The following is a 19,697-nucleotide window of genomic DNA, read 5'->3' on the forward strand; positions in this document are numbered from 1 at the left end:
CCTACAAACCAATAAGAAAAAAACATAACCCAACAGTAAAACAGGGAAAAGACTTGAATCAGCATTTCATAAAAGAGGAAATCCAACTGAACGAAAATCAAATGGAATGGAAGTCAATCTCATTCGTCATCAGGGAAATATAAATTAAAGCCATATTACAATACCACTAGACATACACCAAGATTGCTAAAATTTTAAAGTTTAATAACACCAAGTACTAATGAGGATACAAAAAAAATGGAATACAGAAACACTGGTGGTGAGAGTGTAAACTGACACAACCACTTTGGAAAACTGTTTGACAATATCTATCAAAGCAGAACATATTCGTACTCTTATGACCAAGCAATTCCCATCCTTGGCATATATCTAAACAAAATTAAATACAAACACACACACACACACACACACACACCCCTAAAGGGACATATATAGCACCAAAGACACAAAGCGGTGTTGTTCATAATAACCACCAAAAACTTAAATGACCATCAATATTAGAATGGATAAACAGATTGTGGTATATTCATACAATAAAATACTGTAAAGAAATGAGAATGAAAAAACTACAGCTACACACAACATGGCTGAATCTCACAATAATATAATGTTAGGTGAAAGAAGCCAGACTCAAGAGTACATACAGCATGAGTCCATTTATATAAAGTTCAAAAATAGGCAAAACTAATCTCTTGTGTAAAAAGTTGGAATAGTGGCTATCTTTGGGATGAGGAAAAATGGGAAGGGGCATGAGTGGCACTTCTCAGACACTGTTAATTTCTGTTTCTTAATCTGAGTCGCGATAACACAGGTGTATCTGTGAAAATTTACTAAGCTGTACACTTATGATTGTGCACATCTCTGTATGTTCCTCTTCAATAAGTAAGTTTTATTACTGAAAATAAAAGATTCTTGGAAACCAACATCTACTAACATGACAGTTTACTGGAGCTGTGGTAGTCTTCTACAAGACTTGATGAATCCAATGACACATACACATATAAACAGTTTCAAAAAGCTGCCCCAGATGCTCAACAATGTGGTGTGCTACTCACATATGATGCATTTATGTCACTTGATTTTTTGAAAACCTTCAGTTTTTAGAAAGCAGCCTAAATCTGGATTTTTCAAAAAACTCAAAGTAATTTCCAGTACTTTATTTAACAGTGCGTAATTGGTAAATCAGTTAACTGTATTCTCAGTTCTTGTTTTTCTACCCAGCTTTGTTTAAGAAACCACACACACACACACACACACACACACACACACACACACACACACACACACACACACACAGAGTGGCTTACCGTATGTTATATATATAGCAAACGCTGAATTCAACTAATAAAGGAAATTCACAAGTTTTCTTAATAGTGTGGATTATTCTTACCTCAGTCTCTTTTACTCACTGACCGGCTTCCCACTGATCTCTTTTTCTCCCACGTAACAAAGGTTAAAAAAAAAAAAAAAAAACCATGCCTGGGCAACAGTCACAAACTATACTTTACATGGGCTAAGTGAACAAAAGAAGTAGAAGGGTAATAGAAATGGCAATGACACAGCTAGATCAGGGAAAGGTTTTTAAAACAAGGTAGGAAAAAAAAAAAACAAGGTAGAAATGTGAGCAGGATACAATTCAAGGACAAAATATGCCATCCTTATCAAAGCTGCAGGTGGAAAAAGCCAGGAAAGGATATCTCATATCTAAAAACAGTGTAATCTCCATTCGTGAAGATTCAGCAGACTAGAATGCAGGCCCAAACCTAACTAGACGAAATGTAAAGTCTTAGGAAAAAAAAGAACACAAGACAAAAAACTGTACAAGTTCAGGGTGACAGAGAACTGGCTTAATAACAGTAAGGTGAAAAAGACCTGGCTGGCCAAATTGATGTTAAGCTCAACATGAGTCAACACTGTGACAGTACTGACCCCCCCACCCAAAAAAACGCAATTTGTTCAGCTATATAAGTACATTTTTATAACAAAGTTAGTAATAGGCCTATGGTCTTTCTCCATCTGAAGTAAGTGTTCATTCTGAAGGAGACTGATAAACCAAAGGCCCTTCAAAGGACAGTGAACAGGGACTTCCCTGGTGGTCCAGCAGTTAAAACTCCATGCTCCCAGTGCAGGGGACCCAGGTTCGATCCCTGGTCAGAGAGCTAGATTCCACATGCCACAACTAAAAAGATCCTGCACGCCACAACGAAGATCCTGAGTGCTGCAACTAAGACCCAGCGCAGCCAAATAATCAATCAATAAATTTTTTTTTTAAAAAAGGACAGTGAACAATACAGCAGGACAAAGCTAGCACCGATGTTAATATGAAGAGAACTTCAGTTTATGTGATGGCACAGCAGAATGGTTAAGGTGGGTCGAGGGAGACAAGAGGATGGTCTTTAGACAACGGCAGGATACACTGTAGAAGAGGGACAGGGTAAATCACTATGTGTTGCACCACACAGGCAGATCTAGAATCAACAGGCAGAAGTCAAGGCAACACATTTATGTTCAACGTAAGAAATACAATTTCTGTAAAACTGTCAGCACCTCGTGGGGCAGTGTTCCTTATCACAGTGCCAACGCTCGAGCAGAGCCCATCAGCTGCTTGTCACAGGAAGCACAGTGGACTTAAGAGTGGGTCAGAAGGCCCTGGATTCTAACCCCACCTCAACCATTTATTTGCCGTGTCATCCGGGGCAATTTATTTATAACTTCTCCAAATCTCAGCTCCCTTTATCCATTTACTTCATGAGATCAATGAGAGGAATAAATGAGCTAATATGTGCAAGACCTAGGATGACAAAATGCAACACAAAGGTGAGTTGCTATATAGAGGGCAAGTTGCACTAGGTAACTGCTAAGATCCTCCTAGCACTGAAATTATTAACTGTACCCTGAGGCAAAAGAAAAAAAGTTAAAGTAGGTCCTAAATTTACAAAGTCAAGATTTGGTAGGCAAAAGAGAGAAAACATTATTGTGACAGAAAAAAGGAAGCAGGAAATCTATGTTTTATGAGGTTATAAGAACGTACTTCTCATATAGCAAATCAGTTACCGTATCTAAAAGGTAATGCTCAATCCAGGAGATAAGTAGGAATTCAAATCAAGATGAAACACATGCCAAATAAATCAGGACTACAAATGCACTTGTAATCACTGACAGGATGAACATCACTGAATCACGGCATTAAACACAGTGCTTAACTAGTGCTCTTGCTCTGGGGACCCTCTGGACTCAGCTCCCACTATGTGGACTTAGGCTCTACCCTCCCACCTACATGATCCTGAGCAAGTTATCCAATCCTCTCAGCCCCAGTTTGTAAAGGGTAAATGTAGGATATGAAACTGCCAAGTTCACAGGTTGTCGAGAAGACTCCATGGGATAATGTATGTAAAGCTTCTGACAAGGCTTCTGGTACTCAGCGGAATTCACGTTAATTGCCTTTAATTAGCTTTCATTTTTGGATGGAGTTCTGTTTTCTGAATATAAACTTGGAGAACAAATAAAAAATATATTTTGTTTTCAAATATTGAAATTAGGTTAAAATTTAAAATGATGATGTAGATCCATCAACACTGAGATGGAAAACTAACCAATGCTGACAAGTGGAAAAACCAAGTTACAAAATAATACACTTAGTATGCTTCCATTTTTTTTTTTTTTTGCGGTACGCAGGCCTCTCACTGTTGTGGCCTCTCCCGTTGCGGAGCACAGGCTCCGGACGCGAAGACTCAGCGGCCTTGGCTCACGGGCCCAGCCGCTCCACGGCATGTGAGATCCTCCCGGACCGGGGCACAAACCCGTGTCCCCTGCATCGGCAGGCGGACTATCAACCACTGCACCACCAGGGAAGCCCTGCTTCAATTTTTTATGACATATGTTTTAAAAATTATTACCTCCAGATAGTAGAATTAGGTGACTTTTACATTTTTTCAATACTTTCCTGTCCTGTCTAAATTTTGTATAAGGAGTATTTCCAGTACGATTTCCAATTGGAAAAAAATCTGATTGAAAATGTTTTTCTATAAGAAAATTATCATTTAGGCCAACTTGGGGAAAAAATATTTTTACGAACTTGGAAAAATAAATTTAACACCTTTTAAAAGGTAAAAGAAAAAATTTAGAAACTACTAGTAAATGTTTTGTGTGCTTTTCTAAAAAATGTGGTTCAAACAAAAAAAAAAACATCTCCTAAACTGAGGAAAATATAAAGGATAAAAGTTCCATGGGGGCAGGGATTGTGTCTGTTATGTTACATTCACTGCTGGAGGCACAAATATTAATAAATATTTGCTGAACAAATGGATAAATTAAAAGTCCTATTTACCCTTACACTAAATTCCATTACCTTATTTCACTAGATGCTTATTCATTTTTATCTCCAACAGCTGGCATATCATGTCACAGAAAGTTACCAATCCAGTTATTTGTTACAGAAACAAAAAGCAAAAAAGATCAATAAATTTAATAAAAATTGCTTCTGAAGCTAAGGAATTGATAAGCATTACTCTAAACCACTACATCCTGGACTAAAATCGCTACATACAGGATAAAAGCAATGACATCAAAGAAAGGGGGGCATGTTGCCATTTCTAGATTTCATTATGTCATGTCTAATAAGTGAACAACACTAACATTATTAACTGTAAACCAGGAATGTATATAAAAGTACAAAGAGAACACAAAAGCCTACTCAGCCTGTATCAGCAAAGCAGCAAAACCACCACACCCCCACTCCCCACCCGCTCCCAAAAAAAAGGCAGACCTACCTTGGGCCTCTTGGACCTTCCAAGTAACTGCTTCTAGGAGGATCTGGAAGCAATCCACCTGACCTCCCTGGCATGTCCTTGACTGCAGTGATTGGCTGAGATGGAGCAGCTGAAGACTCCCCAAGTCCTTGCTCAGATGAGAATGAACTGTACGGCAGAGCAGACTTGCTCAGTGGAGCTTTAGAATTCACTTGTTCAGATGGGCCAATGGCTGATTGCAATGGAGGATGGTAAGTTGAGGGTGGGGCTGAACCAAAAGACACAGGAGTGGGAAGCAGTGCTGGTCTAGGTTTCTCGGGAACTTGTGAGTTCTGAGAACTGGAGGCTGGTGGAACTGGGGCTGTTGTTAACTGAGGAGGTATCCCTTGTGGAACTCCAGGGGGAGGTATTCCTGGAGGAGGTGTGGCTGAAGATAATGGTGGGAGGGGCATAACAGGTGGAGGCGCTGTTGAAGAGAGAGACGGTGGGGGAAGAACTGGTGGCGGCCCTGCAGAAGAGAGGGAAGGCGGGGGTAGAACTGGTGGTGGCCCTGCAGAAGAGAGAGATGGAGGCATCACAGGTGGGGGCACAGAGGTTGGTAGAGAAGGTGGCATCACAGGTGGGGGCATGCCAGGTGGTGGCACTGAAGTAGGCAGGGCAGGGGGCATCACTGGTGGTGGCAATGATGGAGGCAATACCGGAGGAGGCATTGTTGGTAGAGGTGGAGGCATCTGAGAATATGGGACAAAAGGTGGTGGCATGGACATGTTCCCCATATACTGGTTCTTCATGTTCTGAAATGAAGTGACTTTCTCCTGGAGATAGGTCTGAGTGGCTTTCATATGTCCCTGCCATGTTTTCCATTGCTTCTCATACTCCTGAAGCTGATCTTTGTGAGGATAGGAATGAAGCTGTTCCTCCCACAGCTGGAACTCTCGCTCCCATTCTTGGTAGAGATGTTGAAACTGCTGCTGCTGCATCTCATAATGCCGCATCTGCATATCTACAGACATGGTCTACAAATAAAGGGATAAAAATTATTTCAAGACATTCATATAAGAAAATCATAAGTTAAAATATTAATGAACCAAGGGCATTTGCAGCCTTAGGAAATTAGAACACAAGACTTTGGGAGGCTAAGGATAAGCTTGTTAAATCCTTTCCATGATGATCATTCGCCTTTCTCCCTTTGACTTATTTATATGTTATCACTGAGTTGGAAAAAATCTACCAAACACTAAAGCGAATAGCTGTCTCAGCAATAAGTATTTTTCAAGTTTTTATTACTACTATGGGTCATTTTAAATATTACTATTGAAAATGATCTGTTATAGACATATAAACATAAATTTATACCTCACAGATACAAGACAAACAAGTATCTAAGTCACTTCATCTTTTGTGGTGCATTTGCTTAGGTTTTTTGTGGTGGTTGCTTTGATCTTGCTGGTGGATTTCTGCTTGTTACTGCAGTGCTTTTCAGGCAAAAACACAGGTTACCTTGAAGTGACATAAGAAGCCCTGGTTCTTCTTCTTTTTTTTTTTGACCACTCTGCGCGGCTTACAGGACCTTAGTTCCCCAACCAGGGATTGAACACCGCGCCCTCAGCAGTGAAAGCACAGAGTCCTAACCACTGGACCACCAGGGAATTCCTTTTTTTTTTTTTTTTAAATTGAAGTATAGTTGATTTACAATATTGTGTTAGTTTCACGTGTACAGCAAAAAAAAAAACACAAAAAAACCATATATATATATATATGTGTGTGTGTGTATATATATATGTATACACACACACACACACACACACACACACACACACATTCTTTTTCAGATTCTTTTCCATTATAGGTTATTATAAGAGAGTGAATATAGCTCCCTGTGCTATACAGTTAAGTCCTTGTTGTTTATCTATTTTATATATAGTAGTGTGTATCTGTTAACCCCAAACTCCTAATTTATCCCTCCCCCTGCTTTCCCCTTTGATAACCATAAGTTTGTTTCTATGTCTGTGAGTCTGTAAGAAGCCCTGGTTCTTAAATCTCTTAGCAACAGTACGCTAACATCTGCCTGGGTTAACATGATCAGAAGATTCCACTATACCCGCCCTTCCCCAAGAGCATTTTCACAATACCACATTTCCAAGCCCCCAGTAATGTGACAAATAACTACTTGGGCACTCCAGACGAAACATCTGATATCTTTCCTTCTTCATACTTAAATCTCTTTCATGAGAAACAAATCCCTTTAACATCCTGGGGCAATTTCCCATGTGGCAACTGAGGAAGCACTCACCTGTATATGTGGTGGATGCTGTATAATCTGCTGGTACTGTTGTAGGATCTGCTGTAACTGAGTGTGCTTCTGCATTATTCCCTGATACTGGAAGCCAACTCGATGCTGCTGGTGCTGCTGCCAGTGTGCTGCTGCAGCCTGCAACTGTTTTAACCTGGCGTCTTCTTCTGGGTCCTCAGACTAAAGATAAAAGAGAGGGTACAGTTTTTTTCTTTTTCTAAGTCATAAACAGCAACCAAATTAATAAGAAACCTGAATATTTTATAAAGTATTATGTTGTAATAGTATTGTGTTATAAAGTCCAGAATCCCTGCAACTATGAGAAAAGCTATTCTATCCTTAGATAAAATACCTAGTTCTATCTATACTGTGATCATGGATACTAATACAAAGGAATTTATAAATCCCACAGTCTTTACGAGAATAATCACCTCACTGTTCCTAAATAGGATAACCATTTCCCCAGCAGAAAGTCAATCCACAGTTACTATCCTTTTCACTATATGAGAAATTTCTTTTTTCACCTTAGTCACTTTTCACCAGCTGCCTACAGTGTAATCATCATGTTTCATTAATGTTTCCATATAAGGCTCTTGGGAGAACAATGACCTTTGGACCAACGTGAGAACTTTCCATGTGCCAGTCAGTATGCTAAGCAACAAGGATTATCACATTTAATGCTTTAATAGCTCAATAAGAAAGCTACTATTTGAATATGCCCATTTTGTAGATGAGGAAATTGAAGCATAGAATGGTTAACTAACTTGCTCAGAGTCACCACCAGCAAGTAGCAATGCCTGGACTACAGCCCGGGCAGTTTGACAATAAAAGCTCAATCTCTTAATTATTGCCCTGTGCTGCCAATATGAAAACACCCACACTTGCATCCCTTTAGTGCTTAGAGACACTCAATTCAGAAGAGTGTCTAATTCTTCACTCTCACTTAAACGATGAAAAAATGCCTTTTCTAAACCCGATATGGCACACATCTGACTATTCCACAAATGAAATTTTACATGCACTTAAAAAAAAAAAATGAAAATATATATCCATTTATATATAACAAAGGTACATATATATATGAAGCAGAAAAAAATGGAACAACTTAATAAATACCAAGTAATTAACTTCATGGTTACCTGGGGTTCCTCAGGTGGGAGAGGAGGTGGTACGTCCTCGTTAGGGGGTGGTAATGGGGGCTCCTCTGATGGAGGGGGTTCTGGTACTTGGCTGGTGGCAGGTACAGTAACTTCTTCCTTTACTGGCTCAGCTGCATCCTTTGCTACAACAGGACCTTTTTTGTGTCCCGGCAAATGCACTTTTGTCCTCTGCTGCAAACTAAGCAGGTGCTGTCGATACCAGTACTGCTGCTGTTCCTACAACAGAAACCATTTTTAAGTCAGAAAGAGAAAAACAAATATCGTATATTAACGCATATATGTGGAACCTAGAAAAATGGTACAGATGAACCGGTTTGCAGGGCAGAAACAGAGACACAGATGTAGAGAACAAACGTATGGACACCAAGGGGGGAAAGTGGCGGGGATGGTGGTGGTGGTGTGATGAATTGGGAGATTGGGATTGACATGTATACACTGATGTGTATAAAATGGATGACTAATAAGAACCTGCAGTATAAAAAAATAAATTAAATTAAATTTAAAAATTAAAAAAAAAAGAATTTTAATTGACAATCCTGTATATCTGCAACTTGGTTTTGACAGGGAGCTACACTTGTGTCTGTGTTCATGTATTTATATATAATAAAAGGCAAACCTGAACTGAGAAAGGCAAATAAATAAACATGATCTTTCAATTCCTCCCCCAAATTTATATATTTAAATTAAACCATACATGTTAATTCAACATACTTCTCTATTCTCATTAAAAAAACATGCTTTTGGAGGTGAGAGTAGTCTTTCTGATAAAAGATCAGAGTAAATCTTTTCAGTATTCATAGCTATTGTTTTTAACTTGCCTTTAGTTGGTTCAGTTTTATCCACGGGGGTCTCGTGATTAATGAATATAATAAACAGTCCTACCTCTTCTCTCTGTCTTCTCTTCCCTCTTTTAAACACCTGCTGTATCATTAATCTTGCCATACCCAGGTATATATACATAAATGAAAATACACTGTGTTTTAGAATGCTTTCTATTTATTTTAAAAGTTTCACTTTGTCTTCCAAGTTATACTGTAATTTGATTTTCTGGAAGCTTATTTTGTGCTTCCGCTTTCTAAAAATTACCACAGTAATAAGTTTAATGTGGAAAAAAATTAGAAGATACAGCCTATCCTGATTATTCATGGATTCTGTATTTGTGAATTTGCCAACTTGCTAAAATTTATTTCTAACTCCAAAATCAACACTCAGGGAACTTTCACAGTGATTTGTGGACACGCGTAGATGGGCAAAAAATTAGTTATCTGACTTGCACGTTCCTGTCTGAGGCAGAACACGGCCATGCTCTGCCTTTTTGTTTAGCTCTTATATTGTAAATAAGTGTTCTTTTCAAGGTCTATTTAGGGCCACATTTTTCACATTTCTGTACTTTTTGGTTGAAGATTTTGCTGTTTAAAATGGCCCCAAGCATTGTGCTGAAGTGCTGTCTAGTATTCCTAAGTGCGAGAACGCTATGATGTGCCTTAAGAAGAAAATACTTGTGTTGGATAAGCTTCTTTCAGGCATGTGTTATAGTGCTGTTGGCTGTGAGTTCAATGTTAATGAATCAACAATATACATTAAATAATTTGTTTTTAAACAGAAACACATATAAAACAAGGTTATGTATTGATTGGTTGAAGAAAATGTGACCGAAGGCTCACAGGAACCTAACCCTGCACTTCCCCCAGGAGCAATCGTTCAGTATTCACTAATTCAGTGTTCTTGACAACTTTATAAAATATAAATACCTCAAATAAAGAGACTCGACTACAAATAAGCAATAATTAAAATCAATTTAAAAAAAATCTCACCACTCAGAAGTAACTACAGGATCTTCATTATGCCAGTGTTCACTATATAATTCCCCATGGTTACAAGGTGGCATAAGGAAAAAAAAGTTGTCATAACACTAAAATATTCACTAATGAACTGCCCTATATACTTCTATAATTAACAACAGCATATAAACAAAAACAAAAACAATAGCATACACTTCTACTACAATTATAAAGATGCAGGATCTAGCAGAAGTACAACCAGTTAACAACCAAAAATAATTTTTATAATAGGAACTGCAAAAGAGAATGACATGAATATCAAATGTTGAAAAACAGCCCTTGGAAAAATGTATAAATCCCTAAAATATTTTTTCAACATATTCAAAAATGAAATTAATGATGATAATATAGTGTTGTCACACAATTTTGTCACAAAAATTATAGTACAGAAACCTAATCTACACTTTATTCTTTATAAACGCTAAGACTCAGCTGTTCTTTATGATTTTTGAGCTTTATTTTTCAAGATTGTGTCCCAAATTAAATTTTTTACTTTTTACAATAAACTTTTGGTCCTTGTGTTAAATGGATTCATTTTACTTGCATTCACTGAGATTCATTGCCTCTGGATAACCAGGATTTCCTATATTGTTACTATTTTACTGTACATCCTCTCCAATTTTCCACATGCAAATATACATGATACTCTTTTCTCATGAAACATACTGTCTTGTTATCTGTTTTCTCATTTGCAGAAAGTAACTGTCTTGGGAGAGAGGTGTTTCATGCTTTTCTCATATCCTGTCTGGTGCTTAAGCATAGTGCCGGAACACACAGTAGAGTGTCAATAAATAGTTGCTGATCAGCTAAAGACTTCCCTTCTAGGCTACTAATTTCTATGACCTGAAACTTGCTACATCCCTTTGGAAGAGTAAATTCCATCTCACAAACTCCATCCTGAAGTTTGGGTCATGACTGGGTTTTTCTCGTTTTTATTATCATACACATAATCATCAGTTCCTGAAATATAATTACTTTTACTATTCAACATGAAAAAAAAAGAAAAAAAACCAACACACTGTTCATGATAGTCAACAATTATGTGGTATTAGAACATTTTCAACTTTCTTCCATTATTGTATGAAAATACTGAAAACAGCAACAGGCTTGTTTTTTAGCTTTAAAAAATTAATAAACTCTTTCAAGTAGAAGTTAAAAGTTTCCTTTTTTTTAAGTTACTTTGAAAGCATCACCAAAACATACAAAGATGCAAACTATCTTTCATAAACTAGAAGCCAGTGGCTATAGATAGGAAGATTATTCAGGTCTAGATTCCTTATCAATTTATACCCACCTTATTCTTGTGCTTTCTATCTTTGTCTTAGACCTAGTCTAAGGTTAAGAACCTTGTTAGGAGCTCAGGTACTTGTTGATTTACTAACAGTATGCACTGTAGATCAATTTCTATTTAATATGAACCCAATAAGCAGAAACCAGATCTAATTCAATCCTAGGACGAGGCTTTGGCACATTTTTAAAGCTCTGCAAATGAATAATGATGAAATCATTCAGAAATGTCCTCAGTGACCCCAGAGAAGGTTGCTTTATCTCTATTTTAAAAAGGAATAAAACCTGCCTGGACTTGCTAATGAAGCTGAAATAGTAGCCAGTTCTTCTGAATGTCCCGTTATATCAGACAACTCCATCTCATATGGGATGTTAGTTCATAGGTAGAGGAAAATCACAGTAAATGTCACATTCAAAAAGAGATTGAATAGGGCTTCCCTGGTGGCACAGTGGTTGAGAGTCCACCTGCCAATGCAGGGGACACGGGTTCGTGCCCCGGTCCGGGAGGATCCCACATGCCGCGGAGCGGCTGGGCCCGTGAGCTATGGCCGCTGAGCCTTCAAGTCCGGAGCCTGTGCTCCGCAACGGGAGAGGCCACAACGGTGAGAGGCCCGTGTACCACAAAAAAAAAAAAAAGAGAGAGAGACTGAATAGAGTTAAAAAGTAAGGATGTATCTGTCATAAATACCAAAAAAGATGCTAATTAATTCAGCAAGTATTTACTGACCACTTGCTATCAGTACAGTAAGGAACTAGGTACTAAAAGATTCTCCAAGTAGGGAAATATAAAGAAGAAGGGACAGGGAGAGAGAGAGAGAGGATGAATGAATGAATGGATGAATGAATGAATGAATGAACACATGCGTCTATGTGTGTGATGTTTTAAAGATTAATTTTGAAAGGTTGCCTTTCCTGTCCAGGTTGATTAGGATAAATGCCTGTAACATTAAATGTTCAATGTCATATCCTAAAGCAAGTGGGATGGGGAGGGGGGACGGTAAAATAATGAAATGGATTTCCATTTTTAAAATTTATTTAAAATATATTTATTTTCAACATTTTTGAAGTTCACACTCTATTCCAGGAATTAAGGTCCCATCTTAAAAAAAAAAACTCCTTTACTGTGCCTCTTCCTCCAGCTCCTGCCCACATTCTCTCTCTCTCTCTCTCTCTCTCTCCTTCAGTCAAACTTCTTTAAAAGAGTTGTCTATACTCACCATCCCCATTTCCTCACCTTCCATCACTCCTCAAATCAATGCAATATGGCTTCAGTCACTATGAAACTGCTCCTGCCAAGGTCAACAATAATCTACATGTCAGTAAATGCAAAAGATAACTCACAGTCTTCATCTTGCTTGACCTCTCAGCAGTAACACAGCTGACTACACCCTCCTCCTAGAAACAGTCTTCCCTTCACTTCTGTGGCACTGTACTGTCCTGATTTTCCATCTACCTATTTGGCCTTTCTTCCCATTGGTTCCCTTAGGTACTGTGGTTCTGCAGGGCTAGGCTCAATGTCCTTTAAACTTTATTCTTACTCTACACACACTCCTCAGGAGACCTCATCTATTTCTGTGCCTTCAAATACCATTTTTATGCTGATGACTCACAAGTCTATGTCTCCCAGATCTCACTTCTAGACTCCAGACCTGTATCTAACTTCTAACTGGACATCTCCATTTAGAATCTTATGTCTCAAGGATCTTAAACTCAGTAAGTCTAAAACTTAACTCATCATTTTCCCTTCCTCCCAGACCTGTTCTTCCCCCTCCTGTAGGTTATTAGTATATGGAACCACCATCCACCCAGTTTCCTATCCCAGAAACCCAGGAATCGTCCTTGATGCCTCCCTCTCCACTACTACTCAATCTCCAACTGGATTCTAGCACCAAAATATTTCTCCAGTCTTTCCACTTCTCTCCATCTCCTCCATCACCATCCAAGTCCAAGCCACTACTAACTCTTGCCTGGATCACTCTATTCACTATTCTCTCTAAATCACTCTTGCTCCTTTCGATTCCACTCTCCCCAAAGCAGTGTGAACTTTCAAACAAGCCAATCTGTCACATTTGCCTATATAAAATCCTTCAATGGCTTCCTACTGCCCTTAGGATAAAGTCTTCATAGGTCCTCCCTGGCCTGGTTTGTACCTTCAGTAAGCCCTACTGAACTTAATTCTTTGAACTCGTATCTGGTTATTTCCTACCCATTCTTCAGGTTTCATTTAAATATTACTTGCAAAGGGAGGTCTCTTCAATTAGTTTAGAGCTCCCAGCTATATTCAATCATTTGAAAAATATTTATTCTTCACCTACTATGTGCTAGACCCTGAGCAAGGCCCTGTGAATACAATGGTGGGCTTAAAAAAGCTCACCTTTTCCTAATCCTTACGGAATGGTCTAGTGATATTTTCTATTTTATAATTCCACAGCACCTTACACGTCTTCAATTACTTTTTAAATGTCTTTTCCCCGCATTGGAACAAGTGAATGAGGGCAGGTACCTTGTCTATTTTGTTCACCATTTCATCTCCAGTACTAAGCACAGTTCTTGGCACACAGTTGTTACTCAATATATATTTAAGTATTAGATAGTGGCTATAAACTCTAATCAAAGTCAACAGCTTTACCTAAATAAGTTTTAAGAATAAAAGAATAAATCACAGTTCATTAAAAAAAGACCAGTATGCATTTTAACTAGCCAGTCCTTTAAAACATACAGAAGAGTTAATTCTTCAAAAAAGACACATTCCATTATATCACCAGTTTACTCTGAAAACTAGAAATTAAATGGAAGAATATCAAGCACTTATCCTGTCTTTTCTATGCTAACTGTATGTCCAATCAAACAGCCCTAGTTCATGAGTGAAAGTTTTTCTTTACAGAATTCCTTATGGTAAATATAGAAGAAACAGCAGAAAAAAAAATTCACCATATTGCAACCTCTAACAAAGAAATAATTTACTCAAGCAAAGACCATCAACGGATGAACCACTAGATGAAATATTAGATTGAAGATTGATGGGAAGCTTTACAGCAGAGAAACCAGTCACCCCCCCCTTGATCAATCTTGGCACCACTAACTATGGGACAGCCAGGCATTGAGTGACTCCTGATGGGATGCAAATGAAGTACACAGCACTTCCTAGGTTACGAAGTACACTTGCCAAAAGAAAGGGGAACTTAAATCTAAGACGGTTGCACAGTTAATGCCTAGTTTACAAAAAAAAACATGGGAGAGAGAGGAACAAGTCAAATGACACCAACGAGACAGCAGACAAATCCAGGACGTGGGACATTCTACAGGATAACTAACACAGATTTTTCAACAAGCTCAATGGCAAGGGTAGAGAAACAGAATAGGAGAGACTGACCTAAATCAGGGATTCTCAAGTGAGAGTGATTTTGCCCCACAGGGGATATTTGGCAATATCTGGAAACATTTTTGGTAGTCACAACTGGGGGCTGCTACTGGTATCTAGCAGGTAGAGGCCAGAGTTGCTGCTAAACATCCTTCAATGCACAAGACAGCCGCACAACAGAATTATTCTGCCCCAAAATATTTATATTGAATCCCAATTTGAACAAACCATCAAAACTTTATTAAGTCCATGGGGGAATTTTAACATGGATAATATCAAGGAATTATTTTTATTAGTATGATGAGACAATAGGGGAAATCTGAACAGATCTGGTATTAGATGATAGAAACTTGTTAATTTTGTTAGGTGTTATAACGTGTTTACCTTAGAAAAAGTCCTTTAAAAAAAAATGTCTAAGAATGTAGGAAGGAAATGATGTGAGATCTGATTCATTTAAAAATATTTCAGCAAGAACAACAGTAAAGGGGCTTCCCTGGTGGCGCAATGGTTGAGAGTCCGCCTGCCGATGCAGGGGACACGGGTTCGTGCCCCGGTCTGGGAAGATCCCACATGCCGTGGAGCAGCTGGGCCCGTGAGCCATGGCCGCTGAGCCTGCGCGTCCGGAGCCTGTGCTGCGCAACGGTAGAGGCCACAACAGTGAGAGGCCCGCGTACCACAAAAAACAAAACAAACAAACAAACAAAAAGAACAACAGTAAAGGCCTAGGTGAAGCATACATGGCAACATCTTGATAGCTGTTGAATTTGAGTGATGGGTATATGGGGAGAATCATACCATTTTCTCTACTTTTGTGCATGTTTAAAATCTTTCACCATAAAAAATTTTTTAATGAAATATTCCAAAAATAAAATATGAATCAACAAAGAAGGGTTAATTGTCAGAGATTGGCACTGGCATGAAGAAAATGTTTACCACCTAATAAACCAAAGTATCCTAAGTCTAGAACACGACAACTCTTGTATCTTATTCAACAAAACTTTGTGGAGAGCTGACAAATTGGCAAGACACTGGCCCAGGTGCTACAGGGGATAAAAAGGTAAGTGAGGCAGTCCCTGTCTGCAAGGGACTTAAGATTTGAAGAACAGAACCAAACCACACAGGTAAGCTGAAGCACGGCTTCATAGAGACCCTGATATTTGAGATGTGCCTCGAAAGCAATACAACTGTAAGGGGGGAGAGAGGGTTGAGGAAGTTGGGATGAATTCTAGAGAGAGGTAAAAAAAAACCTAAAAAGGCTTAGCAAGGGCCTTCTTGATCTGGCCCATTCCCACCTCTCAAATCTCATCTTCCACCACTTTCTTTACAGCTCTCATCAAAGAATTTGAGGCACTGAATAGTCAAAGCACTAAAAGAAGTTCACTATAGACAAGGGTACAAAGGCAGAAAAACAAAAACAGTGTTCGTGCTAAATATTCATATTAAGGACCGGTCTGATTCCCGCCCCCCATCCCCACTACCAAAAAACAATTCATTTGTCTAAGAGGCCAGAAAAAGTCCAGTAGAGATGAGGATATAAATGTCATATTTTGGCTTGGACTAACTCTGAGAGTGCTGGACAACAAAAGCACTGGAAATCTCAGAGTGGGGTGGTAAAGGGGGCAAAAATTCCATCTCTATTATAATGGAGGAATCTGGAGAAAAAACCTGATGGGATAGTACTAATTTGGTGTAAGCTAACAGAATCTCTCATTCTACTGTTTTACCCCAGCAGCTCAAGTGTTTTCTCCTGATGATGTGCCAAGCACCACATCTTGCTTACTTAAAACAACCTGTTTTCAGCTTGGTGCTTTGTGACCACCTAGAGGAGTGGGATAGGGAGGGTGGGAGGGAGGGAGACGCAAGAGGGAAGAGATATGGGAACATATGTATATGTATAACTGATTCACTTTGTTATAAAGCAGAAACTAGCACACCATTGTAAAGCAATTATACTCCAATAAAGATGCAAAAAAAACAAAAAAAAACAACCTGTTTCTCTTCTTAATTTCTAATGCCAAACCACTGTAAAATTAGAATAATATCTTTTGGAAATCTTTATATGTAAATCTGAGCTTGTAGATTAAAAGATTCTCTTTTTTCATGAGGGAATCTAGGTAGATTACTAATTGCTAAAAGTGTCTATTTTAAGAAACCAAAACAAATTATTTCTTCCACTTTAATTTTATCTTCTTTCTGAAGACAGGAATTCATTTATTACTGCTACCCTATCAATCTTTGACAGGGAAGCATCACTTGAAAGAGAAGTTTAGAAGATTGGCTCTCTCATGAATGAAGAGATGTCACCACCATTTTTTTAAAACTTGGCCGAATTCCAAGGCTGTTACTGTGGAGTAAATGCTAACAACAATGCAATGCAGCAAATTAGTCATGTCTCAAAACTATCTTTAAGTGATGTGAGAACAGGATGTATGGGTCAGTTCCTTAAATGACCAACAGATTCCCAAAAAGGTCAAATATGTAGACTTCCCTAGGTATTGCATATACATCTATAAACATAATTAGGATGTTCCTGATTAGAACAAGATTTCCACCCTTCATTTGCTGAGACTTCTTAATTCAGGAAGCTGACAGCTATCAGTGGCCCTTAATTTTCTTTTAAAGAAACTAACTGGTCATAAGATTCATATGCATTTCAGGTGTCAGCCCTTTGAGAAGCTTCTTCTTTATGCTGCCTCTAAAATAGAATTTTAGTTTAAGTTACAATTAAACAACAACAACAAAAAAGCCCTTTGCAACAGCAATAAAACCTAGAAGCATGATCAAAGGAAACCAAGGAATATATCTGAGAAGTAACTCTTGAGCCACCCCATCACTCTGGTGTCTAGAAATATCTTCAAACACTGTTCTTTTAATAATCCACATTTAGCTAATTGAAAAGCTGGGATGTCAGACCTTTGACTTTTATGGAATACTCTGGAGTGTAAATTAGCCAGTTATCGTGTGTTGGAATTAGGCTAAGCACTGGGTAAAGCCCCCAGGCCTGCTCACTTAGGGCCCTCTTGGTGAGAGCCGCAGCTTCGGCAGATGTTTTCTTACCTGTGGAGTCATCGTAGAGGGATCTGGCTCAGGGGCAGCTTGCTGCTGTTCAGCACTCTTGTTCTTGGACCCGCTCTCCAAAGGCTCTTGCTGGACAGTTGTCTTATTCCCAGAAGGGGCGGACGGCGGTGGCGGAGCTAGCAGCTGGGATTTAGAATGGCCTTGGGAGGGGCGGGAAGGAGATGCCTGAGAAGAGGGCAAGTAGGACTGGGAATGGCTCAAATAGGACTGCGAGGAGGAGGAAGAGGAAGAATAAGATGGGGTGGGCGCCAGGTAGGACTGGGAAGGTGGGGACTGAGAAGGGGACGGCTGAGCGGGAGGCAGGTAGGGCTGAGACGAGGCCGGGGGGTAGTACGAGGGTGGTGGCTGAGGTGGAGGCATGTAAGATTGAGACGGGGGCATGTAAGACCCTGGCGGTACTGGGGGAGATTCAGGGGGAGAATCCAGCTCCATGGGAACCAAACCAGGAGGCCCGTCTCGTTGGTGGTGGAGCATCTGGTGTTTGTACTGCTGCTGCTTCTGATAGCTGAGAGCCGGCCCAGGTGGCGGGGGCATCGGCGGCGGCGGTGGCTGCCAGTCCCCGTAGCCGCCCCCCGGCATCACCGGCGGGGGCGGCAGGGGGGGCGGAGGAAGGTGATGGGGCTGGAGCACGCACTGCATTTGCTTCTGGTGCATCTGCTGCAGCTGCTGGAGCTGCGCCAGGTGCTGCTCGCGGAAGCTCATGAAGCCAGAAGAGGAGGGGGCCGCGGGAGTCGTCGAGCTCGAGTACCCGGGCCCCGGCGAGGCCTCAGGAAGCGCCACCGGCGGTGGCGGCGGGACCGGCGGCGGCGGATAGTGGCTGCTCCCGCCATACCGGCCCCAATTCGGGTACATATCGGAGAAGAAGGCGCAGCGCTCGTCCCGGCGTCGTTACGCGTCGCAACCGACCTCCAGGAGCTGCGGCGGCGACGGCGACAGCCGGAACTCGCGGTGCCTACAGGCCCCGGAGCGTGTAAACGGAGCGCGCCAGTGCGCCGGCGCTACCGAGCTGCGCCCGCGACCGGGAAGGTGGGGACGGTACCGGGGCGATTACGCCTGCGCAGTAGCCACCGAGAGGAGAACAAAGGCAAGATAGAGCGGCCCTTTGCTTGGCGACTCTCGGTTGCCACCTTCCTTCCGGTTCGGATAATGTTGGGGCGAGCTGAATGTTCCTATATAGCCAAGGAACCATAGAGTCTCACAGCTGAGAGCGGTGGTAGAGATCCTATCGCTCTACGGGTTCGCTTTTGAATGGAAAAAAAAAAAAAGGTTCCATTCACAATAGCAACAACAACAAAAAACCATGAAGCAGGTAGGAATAACACTAATAAGAAATATGCAGAATCTATATAAAGGAAACTACAGAACTATACAGACTCATATCCGAGTGGAATAAAATTAGACTTGAAATAATGGAGAGGTTTACCATGGTTCTGAATGAAAAGAGGAAAAATTATGAAGCTGTCAGTTCTTCTCAAATTAAGTGTGAATAGACTTAATTCAATTCTAACAGAAAGTCCAATTAGGAACAAATCTGTGAAGATGTATTCTGAAGACAGAATGTAAGAGTACATCAATTCCTGCAGGTATTGTCAAAGGGAAGAAAGGGAATTCTTTAGAATAATTCAATGCAGAAGACTTTATGTTGGAGAATATCAGTCAAAGGAAAGATAGCAAAAGCCAGATAACAAGATTGTCTAGAGAGGACCAGATTGGATTTAGAAAATAATCCAATCTCATGTAATACTAAACATGAACCCATTTGGCTTGAGAGAATCACTGAAAAACAAAGCTGATACACACTGAATTCTGAAAACAAAACAAAACAAAAACCTACCTAACTCTGAGACTATTAAGTGTGTCAATGTGTCAGTTGTGCACCACTTACAGGTTTGACCTTGCTTCCATCTTAATAACCCAGATCTTCACCTC

At 40.0% G+C, this 19,697-nt stretch overlaps 1 protein-coding gene across 2 annotated transcripts in view; it reads right to left on the reverse strand.

Annotated features, from left to right (window-relative positions):
- Positions 1 to 18,719, reverse strand: part of YLPM1 (YLP motif containing 1) — a 67,631-nt gene extending 48,912 nt beyond the window's left edge. For both annotated transcript variants that reach the window (XM_060004183.1, XM_060004182.1), the window contains exons 1-4: positions 17,748 to 18,719; positions 8,181 to 8,417; positions 7,042 to 7,221; positions 4,770 to 5,764 (exon numbers count right to left, since the gene is read on the reverse strand). In XM_060004183.1, coding sequence (XP_059860166.1) covers positions 4,770 to 5,764; positions 7,042 to 7,221; positions 8,181 to 8,417; positions 17,748 to 18,620 — 2,285 coding nt within the window. In that variant the 5' untranslated portion in view covers positions 18,621 to 18,719. The remainder of the gene's footprint in view (positions 1 to 4,769; positions 5,765 to 7,041; positions 7,222 to 8,180; positions 8,418 to 17,747) is intronic.
- Positions 18,720 to 19,697: the final 978 nt, after the last annotated feature.

The sequence above is a fragment of the Delphinus delphis genome, chromosome 2, assembly GCF_949987515.2.
Source record: "Delphinus delphis chromosome 2, mDelDel1.2, whole genome shotgun sequence".
Classification (NCBI taxonomy): Eukaryota; Metazoa; Chordata; class Mammalia; order Artiodactyla; family Delphinidae; genus Delphinus; species Delphinus delphis.